This window comes from Brassica napus, chromosome C1, assembly GCF_020379485.1.
Source record: "Brassica napus cultivar Da-Ae chromosome C1, Da-Ae, whole genome shotgun sequence".
NCBI lineage: Eukaryota > Viridiplantae > Streptophyta > Magnoliopsida > Brassicales > Brassicaceae > Brassica > Brassica napus.
In genome coordinates, this window is record NC_063444.1 from 17,813,235 (window position 1) to 17,835,499 (window position 22,265).

Consider the following 22,265-nt stretch of genomic DNA (forward strand, 5'->3'; position numbering starts at 1 on the left):
GGTTGTATTTTTACTTATTATTAATTAATACAATATTTTGGTAATTTAATAATCTACCTACTTGTTAGCCAAAGACTTTCTAAAAAACAAATCTCACTCTAGTTAGTTAATCTAATTTTTTTTATAGTTTAATTGTTAATTTTTTTTATAATTAAAAAGTTATAGCCTATGATTTTAATTGTTAATTATCAATTTTGTTTCTTAATTAAAAATCTATGTTCATTAACTATTCTCTATATATTTGAATATATTTATTTAAATTTAATTTAATTTTCTATTTTTATTTAATTTATATTATATATTATTTATTTATTTTTTAAATAATACATACTACAATTTATACGTAAAAAAGGTACCAATCAATTTTTTGATCAAATTGTAACTCAAATTTTTACAACAAATTCACTACATAAATTTACAGTTTTTACCACATAGTTTTTAATGCAAATTACATCAATTTATAATTTTTTATTGTAATTTAATTTTAATACTACATGTCAACAAATCGAACCCATAGTAAATTTTTTTTTTGAGCCTCAGCATTGTAATGATGTGAAAGGTGGAGTGGCAGCATTATAACAAGATATGATTAGATGAAGCCATAAAACCAATATCTTTACTAAACAGTTGCAACCAACCCAAATAAAGACTAAAATTGTTTATTTCAAATTAAAAAAAATAAAAAATTTGGTACGCGCAAACGAAAGTTCAAAAATTTGCACACCAGTTTGGTTACAATAGTCATGACTTTCAGTCTGTAGTCAAAATGAATATTAAAGTTTGTCGGCAGATCATAATGATAACGATTTGTGGATGATTATAAACTCCATGACTATGATAAAAGAAGATCGAAATGTATGTAAACCAAGTGGTAAAGTGGTTGAGACGCTGAAAACAGAGACGAATCTTAATTAATTCTACCACCAGCCCTGACCCGACAGTTTTCGAACCTACTTTGAATTTCTCGTCACCCATTTTCACAGTGGAAAGCTCTTTTTATTCGTTTTCTACTACTCAATATCCTGTACAATCTTCTAATATTTCTAACCCTACAACTCATTACTCATACATCGTAGAAAATCATATACAGTATATAAATATGGATAAGAACAATAGAAATGAAACAACCAAACTATAGATCGTGACTTATTTTGAGATGTTATTCCTACAATCTTAGTTTTCATCAATGTTTAAAAACCACTCCACTTTTGGATTGTAAACATTTGTTTAGTATTGCATGTGTCAGCATGGAATCAAGGTTGCAACATTAGATTGCGTTAACATAAACAAGCTTAATCTTAATTTTAAATATGTTCTTTTAAAACATGTTGGGGAACATATTTAAAATTCTGCATAGGAGAAGGAGATAAGATCAAGGTATATCTTTCATTAGGCTGACTTAGTCGGTGATAAAAAAAATACTCTCGACACATGAACCTTTTTTGTAGAGATTAGTTAAACAAATTGATAGGGTTGAAAAGCATGACAAGGCTACAATTTGAAAAAGGAACACTTGCTCAGCGCTCATTGATTACACTGGCGAAAATCGTAGCATCAAAGATAGCGAAATTGTATGAAAAATTCAAGTTAGTGTATGATGAAGGCCTCAACTAATTCTCATTAATGCTCATTATTTCTTTGCTCCTATAAATAAACATAGTAAGTATAGTACGGTGAGTAAACCAATCGCACTGAACAAAGAACAACACTTTGTAAAATAAAAGCAGAACGAAAAGAAATGGGGAAAGTTTCTAAGCGATTAGGGTTATTGGGTTTGATGCTTGTGTTGCTCATTATTGGAGTAGCAGAATGTAGGAGACTTGAGAAGGAGACTTTAGGAGGTGGTGGTTTTGGAGGAGGTGGTGGTGCTGGAGGTGGGTTTGGTGGTGGAAAAGGCGGTGGTGGTGGTCTTGGAGGAGGAGCTGGTGGAGGCCACGGTGGTGGTGTTGGAGGAGGGTTCGGTGGTGGTGCTGGTGGAGGCAAAGGTGGTGGTCTAGGTGGAGGCCACGGTGGTGGTGTTGGAGGAGGATTCGGTGGTGGTGCTGGTGGAGGTAAAGGTGGTGGTCTTGGTGGTGGTGGTGGCGTTGGAGGAGGCCACGGTGGTGGTGTTGGAGGAGGGTTCGGTGGTGGTGCTGGTGGAGGCAAAGGTGGTGGTGTTGGAGGAGGGTTCGGTGGTGGTGCTGGTGGAGGCAAAGGTGGAGGTTTAGGTGGAGGTCACGGTGGTGGTGTTGGAGGAGGATTTGGTGGTGGTGCTGGTGGAGGCAAAGGTGGTGGCGTCGGAGGAGGCCATGGTGGTGGTGCTGGAGGAGGATTTGGTGGTGGTGTTGGAGGAGGCCATGGTGGTGGTGCTGGTGGAGGGTTCGGTGGTGGTGCTGGTGGAGGACATGGTGGTGGTGCTGGTGGAGGGTTCGGTGGTGGTGCTGGTGGAGGACATGGTGGTGGTGCTGGAGGAGGATTTGGCGGTGGAGCTGGTGGAGGTCACGGTGGTGGTGCTGGAGGAGGATTTGGCGGTGGAGCTGGTGGAGTTCACGGTGGTGGTGCTGGAGGAGGATTCGGCGGTGGTGCTGGTGGAGGCCACGGTGGAGGAGCTGGTGGAGGTTTTGGCGGTGGTGCAGGAGGAGGCCATGCTGGCGGTGGTGGTGCTGGTGGAGGGTTTGGTGGTGGTGCCGGAGGAGGCGGTGGTGGTGGATTTTGAATCTAGCTTTTTAGGGCAACTTACTTGTGTACCACGCCAAAAAAGAATGAGATTATAAATGCTGGGATTTTATTATGAATGAAATAAATGATACTTAACAAAAATATGAAGCTATGCGATGCTAATGATTCCTTTGAAAAAATATCATATATCATAATCCACTAATATGCATGGAAAATAAATTTTGGTTATTAAGTCGGGGAAAATAGCTAAAAAAACAATAAGTTTTGTTAGTGAAACTACGCAAACTTATTAAAATCTTCAATAGTAACATTGTCAAAAGTCAAAACTATTCTATTAACATGATTCGACCAATAACGAGTTATGTTAGTTTCCGTTCTAATTTTTCATATAAAAAAAAACAGATTCTAAACCCTAAAAGTAACTAGGATTGAGTTTATTTGTATATATATTATTGATAGTTTATTTTATATATTTGATCATTTTATTTATATATATAAAATATTTTTTTTTGTTATTATATAATTTCTTTCCGATGGATCGGATCAATTTTTATTAAAAATAATGGAACAAAACTATAATTAATACATCATGGGTTGATCGGATTGGACATTAAACAAATTATGACATAAAAACCTTATTTTTTCCATCGAACACATTCTTGAAAAAAATGAACAATATTGTTTTCACAGTTGAATTATTTTGATTTTTATCTTCCATATGGTTTTGAAAGCTTTCAAATCAACCATCGAATTGATACATGTCATTTTAATGTTTTTAGTCGTATACTTAAGGAAAACTTACATTTTTGTAATTTAAAGTCGTTTTAAAAAATTCAAAATATAACATATAAGAAAAAATCTATCATATAAGAAAATATAACATATAAGGTGTCCTCATTTTTGTATTTTAAAGTCGTTTTTTTAAAAAAAAAATAACATATAAGGTTTCCTCATTTTTGTAATTTAAAGTCATTTTAAAAAATTCAAAATATAACATATAAGAAAAAATCTAATTTTTTTATTATATGGTTAATGTGATTGTTTATTTTTTTAATAATATAAAATTAAACAAAATGAAGAAGGATGCAAAAATTGTTATCAAATCTTTATTGTTCATAATCATTAATTGTCATATATATGTAAATAATATTAGGTTATTTTGTAGCTTTTATTTAGGGAAAGAATACACACTTCTTATATTGTAGGTTAATATAATGTTCTCTAGTAGACATTAAACAAATTCTGACATAAAACATTATTTTTCCTCTCGAACACATTCTTGAAAAAGTGAAGAGTATTGTTTTCACAGTTGAATTATTTTGACTTTTATCTTACATATGGTTTTGAAAGCTTTCAAATCAACTATCGAACTGATACATGTCATTTAAATGTTTTTAGTCGTATACTTAAGGAAAACTTACATTTTTGTAATTTAAAGTCGTTTTAAAAAATTCAAAATATAACATACAAGAAAAATCTAACATATAAGAAAAATATAACATATAAGGTGTCCTCATTTTTGTATTTTAAAGTCGTTTAAAAAAAATATATAACATATAAGGTTTTCTCATTTTTGTAATTTAAAATCATTTTAAAAAATTTAAAATATAACATATAAGAAAACATCTTTTTTATTATATGGTTAATGTGATTGTTTATTTTTTAAAAAAAATATAAAATTAAACAAAAATGAAGAAGGATGCAAAAATTGTTATCAAATCTTTATTATTCATAATCATTAATTGTCATACATATGTAAATCATATTAGGTAATTCTATAATTTTTATTTAAGGAAAAAATACACACTTCTTATATTTTAGGTTAATATAATGTTCTCTAGTGAACATTAAACAAATTATGACATAAAAACCTTATTTTTTCCATCGAACACATTCTTGAAAAAAGTGAACAGTATTGTTTCCACAGTTAAATTATTTTGACTTTTATCTTCCATATGGTTTTGAAAGCTTTCAAATTAACCTTCGAATTGATACATGTCATTTTAATGTTTTAGTCGTTTACTTAAGGAAAACTTACATTTTTGTAATTTAAAGTCGTTTTAAAAAAAATCAAAATATAACATATAAGAAAATTCTAACATATAAGAAAAATATAACATATAAGGTGTCCTCATTTTTGTATTTTAAAGTCGTTTTATAAAAAAAATATAACATATAAGATTTCCTCATTTTTGTAATTTAAAGTAATTTTAAAAAATTCAAAATATAACATATAAGAAAAAATCTAATTTTTTTATTATATGGTTAATGTGATTGTTTATTTTTTTTTAATAATATAAATTTAAACAAAAAATGAAGAAGAATGCAAAAATTGTTATCAAATCTTTATTATTCATAATCATTAATTGTCATATATATGTAAATCATATTAGGTAATTTCGTAGTTTTTATTTAAGGAAAGAATATACACTTCCTATATTTTAGGTTAATATAATGTTCTCTAGTGTTATATAATTATGAAATAATGTGACACCATTAGATTAAACTATACTTTATATTAGATGCTCTAGAATTTTTTGAAATGGAATTTAGAAATCATTTAGAGTGCCACCTAGGATTTGAAGTTTTTTTAATTAATACAAAATTAAGGTTCTAATTTTTCAAATGCTTCTCAATTAATATATAGGGGATTATTGGAGTCATCGTCGGTATCTCTGGACGTAGATACAGTGCTGCGCGAAGGTCTACAGAGGCTTGAAGCAGCTATAAATTGGGGTCTTCAGCATTTTTTTATAAAAGAATGTAATGTATATTTTTTTTTGATAATCCTGGTATCCGAAGACCTCGTAAGGCTCCGACTAGCAACCAATGACCGTCCACCGGAGCTAAGCCGGGGAGCCCGCCGAGGTCTCCAGGAGGGCTGGTGATCACCCCATGTAAATCCCACCAGTGGCCAGCGTAGTTGGAAGTGTCCGTATTGGGCCCGAAGGCCCTCAAGAGCAACATCCGCCAACATACAAAAACATACGATAATCTGAAAAACTAACATAATTTCTTTTCCTTTTTTCAATAAACTTTTTTCACCAAATTTTTATAATCTAGATTCCTAACTAATTTTCCTTCTGTAGATATAATTGCTAATCTATTCAACCCTTTTTGTAATACGATTGACCGCATATAAGATTTTTATCAACTTTAACTTGGAAAAGCTACGCTATTGATATATAATCCATGAAATTTGGACAAAACTCTTCCATTGTTTTGAGAAAGTTTAAACCTTCAACGGTCTTTTGTAATGTTGTGGCAAAGCATCTCTTCGAACTGTTAGTTCAAAATTAAAAGATTTTCATGCTGATTTCGTCGGGAATGCTTCTTCAATCTCCATGGCTTCTACAAATTGTTTAACATCTAATTTTGTCGAAACATGTATCTCTTCACTTCTGATTGTTTAATGTGTTAAGAGCAAATAAAAGTTTGTACCAAATCACCCATAGACAACAAGAGGTAGTTGGATTAACATCAGATGTGAAATTACTTTTTTGGAAGTGACTTTTAGAAAAGTGCTTGCCATAATACAAATTGCAAGATAGAAGATATGACAACCACACCGCATATAAAATGCACGTCGGTAAACATCAAAAAATCTTTTTTGTACTTATCTATATTTTTCTTTTATATTGGATCCATTATCATATTCATTTTCTTTTACATAATCAATATTTAAATCAAAAGCAACCAACACATTCTGAATTTCACGAAAAATCTATTTTCCGGATGTTTCATCAAATATTAAGAATGTGAATACTGTACATGTGCTTGAAACTCAGTTTATGCATCGTCTTGTAAAATAATCTTAAAAGTATATATCTGCTTGGTACAAATTTAATTGTTTGTCTATGAAAAAAGAGCGGCTTTGTTCAACATGGTAACAGAGTGATGATCAAACAGAGCCATAATACATCATAAGGTCAGTAGAAACTAGAAATTGTACTATAAAATCATGTGAAATTTTAAATTTGTACCGTAACTCTTTCAGTCTCTACAATTCTTCAAATGATCCAAAGTGAGCTTCGAGTCTCCAAGAGCATGATTAATAGAGAGTTTTTAGGGTGAGATTCTTATTTAAGAGTCGGTTTTTATCTTTTTGGTTAAAAGTTAAGAGATAGTTTCTTATATTCCGTTAATAACCTCACTCTAAAAATCCTCATTAATCATGCTCTAAAGATACTTCAAATTAAGAATCCACAGTGAGCTTCCTTTAGTAGATCTTTTTAAGAAGACCCAATGACTATCCAGTTTTTAGAGTGACTGTTCATGGACTAGTTGTACCTACCGTTCCCTTTTTGGGGGCAATCCACCGTCGTCTTCATTCTCTTCACTCCTCGCCTCTGAGTAAGGCTTTGAAATGCATGATTAGTATATAGATATCATATCACCTTATCTCATAATTGAAATGCATGATTCAATCTAAATGTTACCATGATTAACGTCGTATTACTTTATATATATCTGAAACTCATTCATCAATTACAAACAACGTCGTCTTAACCAAGAAAATGGATATTCCAAAACAGGACCTATCACTATTCATATCGTTGTCTTCATTACTAAAACTTAATCACTTGCCGACCTAAAACACAACATTCCAGTTCAAAAACGAGTCCATCATACACATAATATCTTTTTCTTTTCGGAAAAAAAAAATAACTTCAGAAATCATCAACGATCTAGGTAGTACACTAACGTTGATGTATCATTGTAAATCAAAAGACGTTGATTTTGGTAACCGGGGTTTGCAACTGGGTGAGTCGTGGCCGTTTAGACTGTTTTCTCTGTACTTTTGTATTGTCAAATGGAAGGTATTCGTTAGACATATATAAACACCACCGAGATAGTGCTAGTGATACTGATAAATGGTACAGTGGTACGAAAAAGTGTTTGTACAAGATTAAACAAAACCGGACCTTGTTTAGGTAGGTTTAACTATGCAACTAAGCAGTTTGATCGTTGTTATTTTTGGAATCATAAGTCCTTGTATTGACAAAGATTTAACCAAGAAGAATGTATGTATTTGTCTTCTGTATGGCTCACGAACTTCAAACATAATATAAAACTTAATCATATCATCTTTTCTTCAGCATTCGATGCTACAAATATCATACCCCAAGGCTATTTTACATAAAAACTGAAACAAAGAGACAATAACGCTAACAATAACAGTCCATAGAGGTTATTCAGATACATATATATATATATATATATATACAAGGACAGGTAAAACTCAGTAGCGTCCTAATAATTCTACCGAGTTGAGGTATGAACAGCAGCAACTGTAGATACCATTGTGTCCATACCACAAATGTTATGACGTCCCCTGCAGATTTTGTAGTAACCATCCTCGCCCCACGTCGATCCCCACGAGTTCTTTATGATCCAGTAAGGCTTCTCCTTGAGACGGATTGGTGCATAACCCGATGAACCAAACCCAACCAAGAGCACTCCATGGTCTTGGCTCTTAGAACATATATACGGGCACGAGACTCCTCCTATGTAAGTTTGCATCCACATTGCATTGATAGCAACTGTCGAGCAAAACAGAGAATGCATTAATTATCTGATTCTTGAATTTGCAAAAAGGAAAAGCGTTTTGGTTAAAGAACTTACTAGCAAGAGGACCGTGGTGGACTAGATTTGCAGCGATTTGGTCTTCATCAGCAGAGACAACGCTGAAATTAGACACTCTGGCAGCGATCATGCTCTTGTCGAACTTGCAGCCGGAATTGTCGTGTCCTGTATAAGGATAGTCTGATTCTTTCATAAGGCCGCCAGCTTTGAGAGTGTACTCAAAAGCGTTGTTCATTAGTCCTCCACCGCAACCAGAGTCACAAGAGTTGGCTTCTTCTGGATCGCACTGCAGTAAAAGGAAGATTTTCAATTACAAAATTAGTTACAACCACTTTACCAAACACATTAAAAAGGATATGTCAGTGAGGATCACAATCTTGAAGCAATCCGAAGAACCAAACAAAGAATTAGGTTTGAGAATTTGTAACAGAACCAATATCCGAAAACCCCAAATAAAAACCGAACTAAATAAAAAATTCAAATAATCAATTTCATATTCATTTTGATTCAATCTATAAAACATGTAGCATTAACTGAATCCGAAATGAGTTCGGATCCAAAATAAATTTTAGACAGAGCTACAAAATCTAATCAAACCGGAGCTAACCAAACCGAATATGATCTAGGAGGGTTGATCCGGAAATTCCATCCCGAAGAAGTATCCAAACGCCTATGCCTAGAATGAATGATGGAAAGGGAGAGAGAAAACAAACCTCATGGTCGCAATCCACGAGCTGCTGCTCACTGAGGCTAACAAGCTCTTTAGTCGCCAGAAAGTGTGCTCCTTCAAGAGCTCCTGTCGCGCTAAACGACCAGCATGATCCGCAAGAACCCTTTTCCAAATCAAAAACACACAATTCAATACTTGATGATGAGCGAAACTCACAAAAGTGGAAAGCTAACCGTCTATTTATGGCAGTTATTGTATTAGCAGTTGAAATTTGTGTTAGGTGGAACCGGTTTGATATCGGTTCAATTGTACATACACCCTAACTGTAGAGAAATTTCTTAAAAAAATTCATTACGAAAGTGACATTTTTTTTACTGCAAAATTTATTAATCGAAATATTTTTAGGGGTATAACTAATTGTGTTTTTATATATGAAATATACAAAATTAATTGTTTTTTCAATCTTTGTGCATAAAACCAAAACTAAACTTAAAACTTGGTCTAGTTCGGTTTAGTATTTGAGCTAACAGAGATCTTTTCACCTACCTGGTTTTTAACACGAGTTACGGCTCCTTGGTCACGCCAATCGAAATCCGTCGGGAGATCGCTAGTCGGAAGGATCGGCGCCTTCTGAGCGTCGCTGGGAAGACGCAACTTCCGTTTCAGCCCTAGGTACTTGCGGCGGAACTCCTTCGGAGTAAGATCTGAGAATTGCGTCACGCCGTGGACGGCCGACGGATCGAGCAGCTGGTGACGCCTAGCTCTCCGTAGATTAGCCTTGAAGACACGGAAGCGGTGATCGTGCTCCGCCTGAGTCGCGTAAGTCTTGTCGTACTTGGACTTGAAGAGAGAGAAATGGTGCTCCGCGTTGAGTAGCTGTTCATCGTTTTCTTCCGGGACGACTTGCCTGATGATCGGGTTATCGAAACTGTCTTCTACTACCTCGCCGGTGATGGCGACGAGCAAAGCGGCTGCTACGAGGAGGAAGAAGATCACACGACTCATTCTTTTTTCCCAAGAGATAAGGAAGGAGAGACTTTGGGACAAGCTTGTTAAATAGACTGATAAAGAACACGTGGCGTGAGATTATTAGCTGTATTGATTGATGTTAGCGACCACAGTGGATGTGACACGTTGCATGTTGCTTCTAATATCTTCGTCTTCGTCAGCTATGACGATATTTTTGTCTACCGTAATTTCAGCAAAATGTTGTGAGGGTAAATTCGTAATTACTCTTATCATTCTCAAAATTCTCTCCTCGGCGACTAGCATCGACTCTCTCCAGTCCAAATCGGAGGTGTGACTGAAAATATCTCCGGTTGTTTTTTTCAGTTATGGAGGTGAGATCGGATTTACGATCGACTTCGTTTTCTTCTCTCCTGTTCGTTTTGATTCTCACTGTTTTAAGCGGACTCGTTTCCCGGTCTGAGTCGGCTCAGCAACCTTTCCGCCGCGAGCCGGGTCACACTCACTGGCATCACAGCGCCTTCCTCGACGTACGAGAGAGCGTGCGATCGGATGTCCGCCGCATGCTTCACTCCCGTGCCGAGGTAAATCTCGACCTTATAGTATGCTAATCATCATCATCTGGATTAACTAGAAGAAGGAATCATCATGACACTCTCGTTCTTGTGGCTTCGCACGTGTGATCAGAACTTTGTTCGTGCTTGTGGCTGTGAATTTTGTTTACACTCAAATGATCTGCATCTTTGAGGATTTATATGTTAGATTGGCTGATTTAAGGGTGACACATCGGGAATGAATTTCGCATCTACTTTTTTCGTTTGCAGGTACCATTTCAGGTTCCTCTAGAAGTGAATATAGTCCTTGTTGGTATGAATGGGGATGGGGGATACAGATATGCTATGGATCCTCACAAGTTGGAGGAGTTCTTAAGAGTTAGCTTCTCGACCCATAGACCCTCGTGCCAAGAGACGGGAGAGCCACTTGACATTGAACATCGATTGGTTTATAATGTGTTTCCTGTGAGTATTTTATTCATCTTAAACTAAGCTATGCGAGTTGAAATATTGAAATATTGTATTATTGTATCAGTATTGAAATATTGTATTTGTCGTTTTGGATTGTTAACAAACTAAGCTATGCGAGTTGTGGAATCTTATTATTGCTTGAGCTGTTTGGGGTTTTGCATCTTGAGTCAGATTGTTATAGACTTCTGAATTCTGATGCAAGATTAACTGTGTTTCCATTAGTTTACTATTCAAATATTCATCGTTTCTTTCTGGTTTTTAGGTTGGGCAACCTGAACTAATTGCTCTGGAGAAGACAGTGAAAGAAGCCATGGTGTCTGCTGGGACTGCAGTAGAGGTTGCTGTGATCTTATCATCTCTAATTTAAATCTCTATCATACACACTCAAACATGTACATATATAAATATGCTGATGAAATGTAATTTTTGTGATGTAAAGTCTACATTTTAATGTATATAAACATTGAGCTGAATTTTTTGTTTTTTCATTTAGGCTGATTTTGGAAGACACTTACCTGCCTATGACGTAGAGGCAACCAAAGTTGAGTCCGCCTTTAACCGCCTTTACTCTTATATATTTGACATGGAAGTGGGAGCTGGATCAGCTGGCACGGCGGATAAACCGATACCAAGTGCCATATTCGTAGTTAATTTTGATAAGGTATGGCTTGCAGTGCTCTTCTTACTTCTTGAATCTTGCATATAGTTTGCAGAATGTCCAAATGCTTTACCTGCTCTTGTTTTTGTATGAAAGATATTTACTGCCTTCTTGGATTGCTGACACTCATATTTCTGTTTGTTCTTGAAGATCTTTATTTTTGCTCACATGTGCATTTATTCGGTAACTAATTAAATCCTGTTCCGTTATTTATCTGCCCCTTTATTTCTTAAATCATTATTCAGGTAAGAATGGATCCTCGAAATACAGATATTGATCTAGACAGCTTGATGTTTGCAAAGCTACCAGAGCTTAGTGATGCAGACAAGGAGAAACAGGAGGCAGATTATATTTATCGATATAGATACAATGGTGGAGGAGCATCCCAAGTTTGGCTTGGATCAGGCAGGTAAACTCATCTTTGTCTTTCTTATAGGCAGGTAAACTCATCTTTGTCTTTCTTATATCTTCCCTCGTGGCAGTAAAATATGAATAAAATTACTCGGTGGGTTCTTCCTTGGTATCCCTATGAGTGATATGATTCTGCCATTAGATGTGATCAAACAGAATTACCACTCTATTATGAAAGCATTGCATCTATCTAGGTATCATCATATTATGAAAAAAGAAGATATGTACTATTATTTCCTTTTTGTTGATTATAGAATAGATAGGCCATAAAAAACTCTAGAGGAATACAAAAAGATTGGCACTTACTATTACTTCATTTCACTTTGGTAATCATATATGTAATAACAACCGGCCTTTTTACCTGAAATTAATATTCATGATATTGGTATCATTGCTATTTGTGTTCTTATCTGCTATATTTTCCACGAAGCTCTCAATTTAGTTTTATTTTTAACTTATTTTTCTCTCCTGGATAGATATGTTGTCATAGATTTGTCTGCGGGGCCTTGTACATACGGGAAGATTGAAACTGAAGAGGGAAGTGTCAGTCCTAGAACATTGCCAAGGATACGAAACATTATGCTTCCAGGAGAAGTTAGCCCTGCTGGTCATCAGTCTACCCATGACATTTTTTCTGGTCAGTTAGCGGCATTAGTAGCTACTACAATTGAGCACGTCATAGCTCCTGATGTCAGGTAATATCATACCCGAGACATTACTTAGTTCTATCAATAAAAATAATGCTTAGGTGATTCATTTTGATTTCGACCAGGTTTGAAACAGTTGATCTTGCGACTAGAGTGCTGGTACCTATCATTGTGCTCCAAAACCACAATCGATATAATATCATGGAAAGAGGACAAAACTACAGCATAAATATTGAAGAGATAGAATCCGAGGTAAAGGTTTCTTGCATTAAATGAGTGATGTGACGCTCTGATCTTTTGTTTTCTTCCCTAAATGGTGGTTTGATCCCTGAGTCAATGTGATTAGTAAAAAGACATGTTAACCAAATTTACTGCTATCAGAGAGTTGGCACCCATGATATTTTCCAAAGTACACAAGGATTTGACACTATAGGTTTTCACATGCTAACTGTCCAGAGTCTTTGCAGGTAAAGAAAATGATTCATCATGGGCAAGAAGTAGTCATCGTTGGAGGGGCTCATCCATTACATCGCCATGAGAAGTTAGCTATTGCTGTCTCAAAAGCCATGCGTGGGCATTCCCTTCAGGAAACTAAGACGGACGGAAGATTCCATGTGCATACCAAAACATACCTAGATGGTGCTATTCTCAAAGAAGTGAGTTTCAATAGATGGTGGTTTCCGTGTTAGGTTAAGCTAAGGAAATCTTGTATTAACAGAGGAAAATAATAGGTCTTTAACCTTCTGTTACTGCTCCAACCAGTGAAGTCTCATTATTCTTATTAACCATTGCAGGAAATGGAAAGGTCTACTGATGTTCTAGCTGCTGGTTTGCTCGATGTATCTGACCCTGGACTTTCTAATAAATACTTTCTGCGCCAGGTAAATCTTAAAAAAATCATATTCAAATTTCTTTCACAAGTTTTGTTTTTTTCTCATGGAAAATATTCCATATTTTTTGTACTCAGAGCTGGGAAGATGAATCCGAAGGTTCAAATGATTCCATCGTGAAACACAAACCTCTCTGGTCACCTTACAGCTCGAAACATCAAAAGGGGAAGAAAAAGAAGGCCGTTAAGAAAAAAGGAGATCTCTACCGAACTTACGGAACAAGAGTAATTCCAGTGTGAGTTGATTTATACAAACCAGCTGCTTAGTATATTCAGTACACTGTCCAAGCAAGGCTCATATGTTAAGTGATTAATTTACACTTTCAACCGAAACAGCACTTGATATAAATATATACTCTGTATGTAGGTTTATACTCTCATTAGCCGATGTGGACCCAATGCTCATGATGGAAGATGAGAGTCTCGTGTGGGCGAGCAGTGATGTGGTCATTGTGCTTCAGCATCTAAATGAGAAAATACCTTTGAGGTGAGCAAAACGTAACAAGAATAGAGCTAGAAAACAATGATAAACTTGCTACTCTGGTCATTATATCGGTTTTGATTTCTGGCATTTGCAGTTATGTGTCTGAAACAGAGAGACAGCACGCCATTCCATCACAAGTGCAGCGGCATATACTTGCGGGTATAGCTTCTGCTTTAGGCGGTGTAAGTGCACCGTATGAAAAGACCTCTCACGCGCATGAAAGACCCGTCACCAATTGGCTTTGGGCAGCCGGTTGTCACCCGTTTGGACCGTTCTCAAACGTCTCTCAGATGAGTCAAATGCTTCAAGATGTTGCACTGGTGAGTCCAACAATCATTATCATGCTTAATATAATGTTGACAACTCTTCTGAATCTCACGTGAGATATGGTTTCTTCAATTCGCAGAGGAATACTATCTATGCGCGGGTTGATTCTGCTCTACGCAAAATCCGTGAAACATCAGAGGTATGTTTAACTGCAACTAGTGAAAATACGTTTCTCCTGCAGAGAGTTCATACTTGTGGTTGTTATCATGTGAACAGGCAGTACAAAACTTTGCATCTGAATACCTCAAGACTCCATTAGGAGAGCCAGTGAAAGACAAAAAGAACAAAACAAGAACGGAGCTGTGGGTGGAGAAGTTCTACAAAAAGACGACCACATTGCCCGAGCCTTTCCCACACGAGCTAGTCGAAAGATTAGAGAAATATCTAGACGTAAGTTAGAAAAAGAAAACCACCTTTTGTGACTCTGAGATTTCAGTTCTCCACCTGATGGATTGTTTACGTTCACTCTTTTATTCTGGTAGAGTGTAGAGGAGCAACTGGTGGATCTTTCTTCTTTGCTATACGACCATAAACTATACGATGCTCATCTCAACAGCTCAGAGATTCTTCAGACCACCATGTTTACACAGCAGTAAGTCTCTATTTACTTTCCTTCATACATTTTTCTTTTCTGAGAAAATAAAATTTAACAGGCAAACAAAAAATAAACACTGGTTGTAGGTACGTAGAACATGTACTAGAAACAGAAAGGGAGAACATGAGATGCTGTAAGATAGAGTACAAATACACAGTTGGAGTCAAATCTTATCAGACATTGGTGTACGGAGGGATACTTGTTGCAGGTTTTCTTGTGTACTTCCTTGTCATCTTCTTCTCTTCTCCTCCTGCTCGTTGACCTCTGTTCTTGTTTTGAGGGTCATAGATTTTGTAACGGTTGTTTATTGTTGAATTCATGTGACTAGAAGTTTGTTGACATATTATTTTAGTAATATCATAAATTACTAGTTATATAAAGTTATATGCGTATATAACTCTCTATAATTATATCAAAATATAACTTTTGTGTTGTTTAATTTTACTTGTTATTAAATGGCATTAGTGCTTATCTCTAATCTCTTACTTATTTTTGCATAAAATTTCTAGTGTTGTTTGTTATTCCATATGATTTCAAAACTTGTGACTTGTGAGAATTTTCAACGTGGTTTTGCATAACTACATATTGTAGTAGTATTTTCAACATCATCGTCAACATTAAAGATTTTAGCCATCATTGTTTATAAATTTTAAACTTCAAAAGATGAATCATTTTCATACGAATAAGTAGATCTAATATCATTTACCTATTCTTTTGTGATATAAATTATTAATTTTAATCTCAATTTATTGTTTATTATTTTTATTAGTGTATTACTGTATTCTAATAAAACTAGTAAAAATAAAATCTTTTAGAGAAAAAAATTTGTGGACCAAAAACACGCTTTATAAATTAAAATATTTTATATTTACTCTTTTTACACTAATTTCTTTTATTCTTATTTCACTTATTACTCTACAGATGTGATTGGTAATTATAGCTGAACCTGGAGTAACAAAAAGTAGAAAAAATGAGAGTAAAAGTTGTAGAGTGTGATTGGATATTCTTAGAGTAAATGGAAAAATAATAAATAGGTAAGAAGGAAAAATAAAAGTGGAAAAGAGAAGAAACTAAACTAAATATGTTTACTTTTTTTTTATATGTGAGAGAATAAAGACATAAATAATTTTTTTACTTGATTGGTAAATTTGTAGGGTAACTAGGAATAAAATATTTTTCACCTAATTTTTTTTACTGTAGAAATACTTTACAGTTAGAACCATAGAATAAGAAAGTAATAAAAGTATTACCACTTTTCCTTCTGTTATGTTCCTAGAAATAGGTTGACCTTAGTGGATCAATTAGCTAAAATTGCTAGATGCAATAATCAAAACTATGTAATACACTAGTTCTAAATTAATATAAAATATTTTTTTTAAGTAATAAAAGTATAAATAACAAGTGGAAACCAGCGCAGTATTTTTCCCCACCAAAATTGTAAACATTAAATAAATAATTTTACATTTGAATGTACGGTAATTAGAGTAAAATAAGTAAAATAAGTAAAATATTTTTTCACCTGATTGGTATAGTTCTAGTGGAAATGAGAGTAAATATGTTTTCAGCTGAAAAGTTCTCGCTAAAAATACCAAAGAATCACATTCTACATCATATACACCATTTTATTTTTATTTTTCATTTTGTTACTAAAAGCATCTCCAACTTAACACAATCATTTATTTTAAAATAAAATTTGAAGCAAAAAATATGTTTTAACCCAATTATATTTTTTATTTTATAATAGAATAAATTCATATTTATTCTATAATGCTCTTATTTTAGAGTAAGTTTGAAGTCTACTGTTTTTTAAGGAAAAAATATGAGTTTTACGCTAGAGATGTTCTAATCACATCATTAGTCTTTCTTACATTTCCAAAGATTCACCAAAAACGATGGACATACATTTATTTAAATGAAGAAGAGTTGAATATAAAGTCACAATATAGCAGACAGAAATCATGATCAAATAAACAAATATTTTTTTAATACAGAAAACAATACAAAAAGACAGCTGGGCCAAGCTAATCGAGCATGTGTGTCTCTTCGCCATCATTACCTGTCTCCGGCACAGCCGAGCTGGAGCCAACGGCGGAGATAATGGCATTCAAAGCACGAATCTGCATCTCCATCGCAACAATGTAATCAGTAGTTTCTTCTAAAACCACCGGTAATGGTTGTTTCCGGCAACCGGGGATTAACCGGCTCAGCAATTTCACTTTCCTCTGTACAGCTGTAAACCCCTTCCCCTTCAACCTCAAAACCGTTGCTCTCTTTTTCTTTAACCGGCTATTCCCGGTTATCGAAACCACCGTGGGAGGAGGATTCGAAGTTCTTAACCGGTTATGTTTCCTAAACTTGAGCTTCACTTTAACGGCTTTAGATAGTATAGCTCGGCTCCACAGTGTTCTGCCTCTCGCCGTAACCGCCAGAGACCTGTAAGCGGCGTCACGTACGGCTATACCTCCGCCGCGAGGAGAGAGCTTACCAGATGCATCGGTGGCGGCGCTAATACGTAGTTCCCTTAGAGATTGAATGATGTTGGTCGAGTAGATTTGCTGCTGCTTCTCGGATCTCCATTTCTGCACCAAAGATTGAGACGAAGAATGCGACGGTGATGGTGACGTTGGTTTCTTCTTACGCTTACGCCGCGACTGATCATAACTGGAGCCAGCCGTTGGATGATTTGTCAGTGGAGAAATATACTCCATGTCAATTCCTCTGCTTCTCCGGTGACAGTACCTGAAGACAGAAACAGAGAAAGGAGATTAGCAAGGTGAGACACGTATGTGGAGGAAGAGGAAAATCCTTTCTGAGGAAGGAAAGGTAATGAGGAAATAGGAATCGTTTTGTTATATTATCTTCCTCCTCCATGTGATCTCCACTCAACATTATTTCTTTTAAAATAATATTATCATCATTAGTTAATGTTGACTAAACCTAATTACAACTGCTAACATTTTAGTAACAAAAAATAAAAGAATTCCATCTAAATTCTACTCCTGTTATGCGTTGTCGATATATTGATTGTCATAGCCTGTGCATTCGTTTTTTTCGGTTAATTCGGGTTCCAGATTTTTCGATTTTGGACTTGATGTAACCAAACAAGAACCGCCTACAAATTGGTTCGGATCGGTTCGATTTCGGTCGGAACCGGTAACTACCCAAAAATTATCGGTTCCGGTTCGGTTCTTGTTACTTTTGTATTCAATCTATCCAAAAGTATCCAAAAGTAACCAATCTATCCAATTATTCAAATAAAAAGTATTTGAATTACCCAAAAAAACTTGAAATATTTATTTTTTTATAAAAAAAATGTTAAGGTTTATAAAATATTGTTTAATTTTAAAATTATAACTAATGAAATCTGAATATTTTAGTATTTACTATTTAGTTCAAATGTAACTAAATATTTTTTGGATTTATAACATAATTTAAATATTTTAGTTATTTAAAATCTAAATATAAGTTAGAGGTTGATTGTTTGTGGTTTTTACTTTAGTTTTTGGTTTTTGTTTATGTAGAAACCATTTTTCATCCAATCAAGTTTTTGGTTTTTGTTTTTGTTTTTTGTAAAAACCATTTGAGATGCCAATCAAGATTTTCAATAAATAGATTCCCTAAAATTTAGGGAAACTAGTTTTTGAAAAATTTAACCAATTTATGAAAAAAAACCAAAAACCAACTTTTGTGAACTTTTATGAAGCAAAACGAATTTTGATTTTTTTTGTAGATACTACTACATTATAAATAATTAATAATTAATAAATAATATTTTCATAAAAATTAAAATTATCATAAAATATTTTGTACATTAGATATCATTTAAACAATAATGTGAAATATTTTAATTTGTGTTTCATATCTGTAATTAAATTTATATATTTTATAAATAATATTATTTCATTTTAAAACTTAGTTATTAGTTTCTATAAATAAAACAATTGAATTATTTTAATAATTATTAGTCACATTAAAAATAACAAAAAAAAATTATAAAAACATAATATGTTTTATTAATAAAATTTATTGTATAATCCTGAATTATAAAAATTGCCATTCAACTTTAAGATAATATAAATAATTTATATAAGAAAATTTATAATTATTTTCAAAATTTTATGTATTTTTATTTTTGTAACATTTATAATATTTATATAAGAAAAACTATTTCTATTCAAATTTTAAAAATTAAAAATAATTTATATAAGAAAAATTTCTAAGTAGTTTCAAAATTTAATATTTTTATTTTTGTGTAATTTTATATATATTTGATGATTTATATTTTACTATAATATATTTTTTATAAAAATCTAATAATTAAAATTTTTTATTGTATTTTATTTTAAAATAATAATCACAGTATTTTGATAAATTTTAATTGTAAAATCTAAATATTTATTGCTATTTTATTATATTATTTGAAAATAACATATTAGTTAATTTTTAAAATTTTTAAAAAGTACAACAAATCTAAAAACCAAAATATAAAACCAAAAACCAAAAACGAAAAACCAAAAGCTGAAAACCAAAAACCAAAATCTAAAAACCAAAAACTAAAATCTAAAAACCAGAAACTAAAACCAAAATCTACTGAAACAATCATCACCTTATATTTTTAAATATGTATTATATTTTGGATACCCAAAAGTACCCATTCGGTTATAAATTTGGTTCCGGTTTGGTCCGGATACCCGTAACATTTTAAGATAGAAACTGTTTGGGTTATTATGTTTTCTACTTCGATTTCGGATCGGATAATTTTGGTTTGTTTTTCGGTTTTCGGTTTCGGTTAATTTTGCCCAGACTTAGTCATATAGATTGATTGAATACAATGCTGTTGTCAATGTGTAACGCCGGATGTAAAAAAAAAGATCAATTTGTAACGCCGTAGATAACTATTTCAAAAAGGAGATATGAATCCATGTTTTTCTGCTGAATGTAAATTTATTTTCACGAGCGGCTCTTTTTTTATTATGATTTAAAAACAGTAGATATGTTTATACTTTCGTTTCTGTCTGAAAGTAGTTAAGTCGTTACACATTTAGATGTCTGATTCGCAGACGACTCACTGTTGTTCTGCAAAGCAACAGAAGAAGAAGCTGCTAACCTGAGATGCATCCTCAACACATATCAAAAAGCCTCAGATCAAGAAGTTAACTATTCCAAGTCCGCAATTTCATTCAGCAAAGATACATCTAAACATCTTCAAGATCAGATTATAAAAAAACTTGGTATAGTTAAAGATAGGAGGATTTGGTAAATATTTAGGCTTACCAGAGTACATAGGCAAGAACCGAAGAGAGGTTTTTCAGTATATAACCCAGCGAATCAATAATAAACTGGAAAGCTGGTACTCAAAATTTTTATCTCCTGCTGGTAAAGAAGTCCTTCTTAAGGCTGTTATCACAGCATTGCCTGCATATACTATGTCGTGCTTTCTTCTTCCTAAAAGTATGTTGCAGGATATCACAAAAGCAATGAGGAAATTCTGGTGGTCAGCCAATCTGGATAGAAAAGCAATACCCTGGATTGCTTGGGATAAGCTAACGTTATCTAAACAAGAAGGAGGATTAGGGCTGAGAGATATGCTTGCGTTTAATAAAGCACTGCTTGCTAAGCAAGCCTGGCGTTTGATCAACAATCCTTCTTCTCTTATGGCCCGGGTTTTCAAGGCAAAATATTTTAGAAAATCTAGTTTCCTCGAAGCCATAAGTTATCAGACTTCAAGCTATGCTTGGAGAAGCATCATCCAAACTCACCCGTTAATTAGAAGGGGTATAAGTTGGATTGTAGGAAATGGTGAATCCATAAGAGTTTGGAAGGATATTTGGCTTCCTGGTGAAACTAACCTAACTCCTAGGGCTCTGGAGCTAACTTATATCATGATCTAGTGGTTAAAGATCTTTTCATTTCAGGTACCAATGCTTGGGACCTTGCAAAATTGCAAGATCTGGTTACCCCTGAAGACGTGCTACGAATCCTAAGCATAAGATCAAGTACAATGGGTGGTCAGGATAAAATTCGATGGAAGTTTGGCTCTAGGGGAATTTACACAGTTAAAACATGCTACCATGTACAGAGATCTCTTGATATGGCTGAGCAACAATATCAGGTGACGAATACTCCTCACTCCCAACTCCGCAACAGTATGTTGACCAAGTTATGGAGAATTAATTTACCACCAAAAATCATGATTTTCTGGTGGAAAATTCTCCATAATGGCCTCCCTGTGGCGGAAAATTTAAGAATAAGGGGATGCAAGATTAATAACATTTGTCAGTTGTGCGGAGAAGAGATAGAAACTGTAGATCATATGATACTGCAGTGTAGAGTTGCTTGGGAAATATGGTCTATGGCACTTAATGATCTTGGGAATCACCTCTGTCGTCGTAGTACTGTCATTGACCTCTTATTCTATATTCTCAACAGTCGTAGAGAAGATCAAAAATGCATGTTTGCTCTGATTCTAGGTTGGAGAATATGGAAGATGCGGAATAAACTAGTATTTGAAAACAAAAGAGATCATATCATCCGAGTTATTCATGCGGCAGTTACGGATATTAGAATATGGACGGAGGCCAAAGCGCAAAATGAGATGGTGTTGCAAAGGGTCTCCAGACCAGCGCCAGTGACTATCCAGGATGCTCTGCCACATGAAGTACAGCTCTATTGCATTGTAGACGCCTCTTGGAAATCACCATCTGAGAAGATTGGTATTGGGTGGTCCTTATATAGCAAAGAAGGCACTCTTAGATTACAAGGGAGTTCTGCAATGGATGTTACTGGCACCCCTCTAGTAGCAGAAGCAGTGGCAATGTGGGAAGCTGTCTGTCAACTACATCGACTCTGTTACAAAAATGTGACTTTCGTTGGGGACTGTTTGAAGCTTGTACAGCAGCTGGAGTGTGCTATGGAAGATAAGCAGCATATAGAAGATTACATATCAGAAGCTAGCTCCACGATCAATGACATCAAAGTGGTTGCTATGAAAAACCATTACACCTTCAACCATGTTCCTCGAATATTTATTAATGTAGTTGATAGCTTAGCTAAAAATGCCAGGACAATTAATCAATCATATGTAATCTTCTGACCTTGTTACTAAGCCACTGTAAACTCAAATTTACTTAATGAAATTGAAAGGTTGACAAAAAAAAAAAACAAAAAAGATTCCATTTCATTAAAATTGGGATAAATGACTACTAATATATTTTCCACTTTTTAAGAGTAAATGAACATAAATATATTTCATTTGATTGACTGAAAAGCGAACTCCAGATTGCTAAACAATTTGGGTTTGAATGCATTCCGGTTATCGAACTCGAGATTGCTAAACAATTTAGGTTTAA

General features: G+C 34.2%; 4 protein-coding genes and 1 pseudogene across 4 annotated transcripts; 3 read left to right on the forward strand and 2 right to left on the reverse strand.

The window, feature by feature from the left end:
- The first annotated feature begins 1,640 nt into the window (after nucleotides 1-1,640).
- On the forward strand, nucleotides 1,641-2,799 carry LOC106404368 (glycine-rich cell wall structural protein-like). The gene has a single exon (XM_013845090.2). The coding sequence runs from the start codon at nucleotides 1,739-1,741 to the stop codon at nucleotides 2,693-2,695; it is 957 nt and encodes a 318-aa protein (XP_013700544.2). The 5' UTR covers nucleotides 1,641-1,738; the 3' UTR covers nucleotides 2,696-2,799.
- A 2,473-nt stretch (nucleotides 2,800-5,272) lies between these two features.
- Nucleotides 5,273-7,884, forward strand: LOC125580941 (annotated as a pseudogene).
- LOC106405314 (probable cysteine protease RD19C) lies at nucleotides 7,715-9,968 on the reverse strand. Its single transcript, XM_013845878.3, has 4 exons — nucleotides 9,461-9,968; nucleotides 8,958-9,077; nucleotides 8,284-8,530; nucleotides 7,715-8,201 (listed from the first exon to the last, which is right to left on the reverse strand). Exons 1-4 carry the CDS (start codon nucleotides 9,917-9,919, stop codon nucleotides 7,921-7,923), a joined length of 1,107 nt encoding a protein of 368 aa, XP_013701332.1. The 5' UTR covers nucleotides 9,920-9,968; the 3' UTR covers nucleotides 7,715-7,920.
- Nucleotides 9,969-10,099: 131 nt separating this feature from the next.
- Nucleotides 10,100-15,296, forward strand: LOC106405313. Its single transcript, XM_013845876.3, has 16 exons — nucleotides 10,100-10,464; nucleotides 10,705-10,899; nucleotides 11,168-11,242; nucleotides 11,399-11,566; nucleotides 11,809-11,972; nucleotides 12,451-12,669; nucleotides 12,747-12,873; nucleotides 13,089-13,277; nucleotides 13,416-13,502; nucleotides 13,589-13,746; nucleotides 13,878-13,997; nucleotides 14,089-14,314; nucleotides 14,401-14,460; nucleotides 14,538-14,711; nucleotides 14,804-14,913; nucleotides 15,003-15,296. Exons 1-16 carry the CDS (start codon nucleotides 10,249-10,251, stop codon nucleotides 15,175-15,177), a joined length of 2,463 nt encoding a protein of 820 aa, XP_013701330.2. The 5' UTR covers nucleotides 10,100-10,248; the 3' UTR covers nucleotides 15,178-15,296.
- A 1,508-nt stretch (nucleotides 15,297-16,804) lies between these two features.
- LOC106404609 (transcription factor bHLH147) lies at nucleotides 16,805-17,929 on the reverse strand. Its single transcript, XM_013845318.3, has one exon. It carries the CDS (start codon nucleotides 17,622-17,624, stop codon nucleotides 16,938-16,940), a length of 687 nt encoding a protein of 228 aa, XP_013700772.1. The 5' UTR covers nucleotides 17,625-17,929; the 3' UTR covers nucleotides 16,805-16,937.
- Between the last annotated feature and the right edge of the window lie 4,336 nt (nucleotides 17,930-22,265).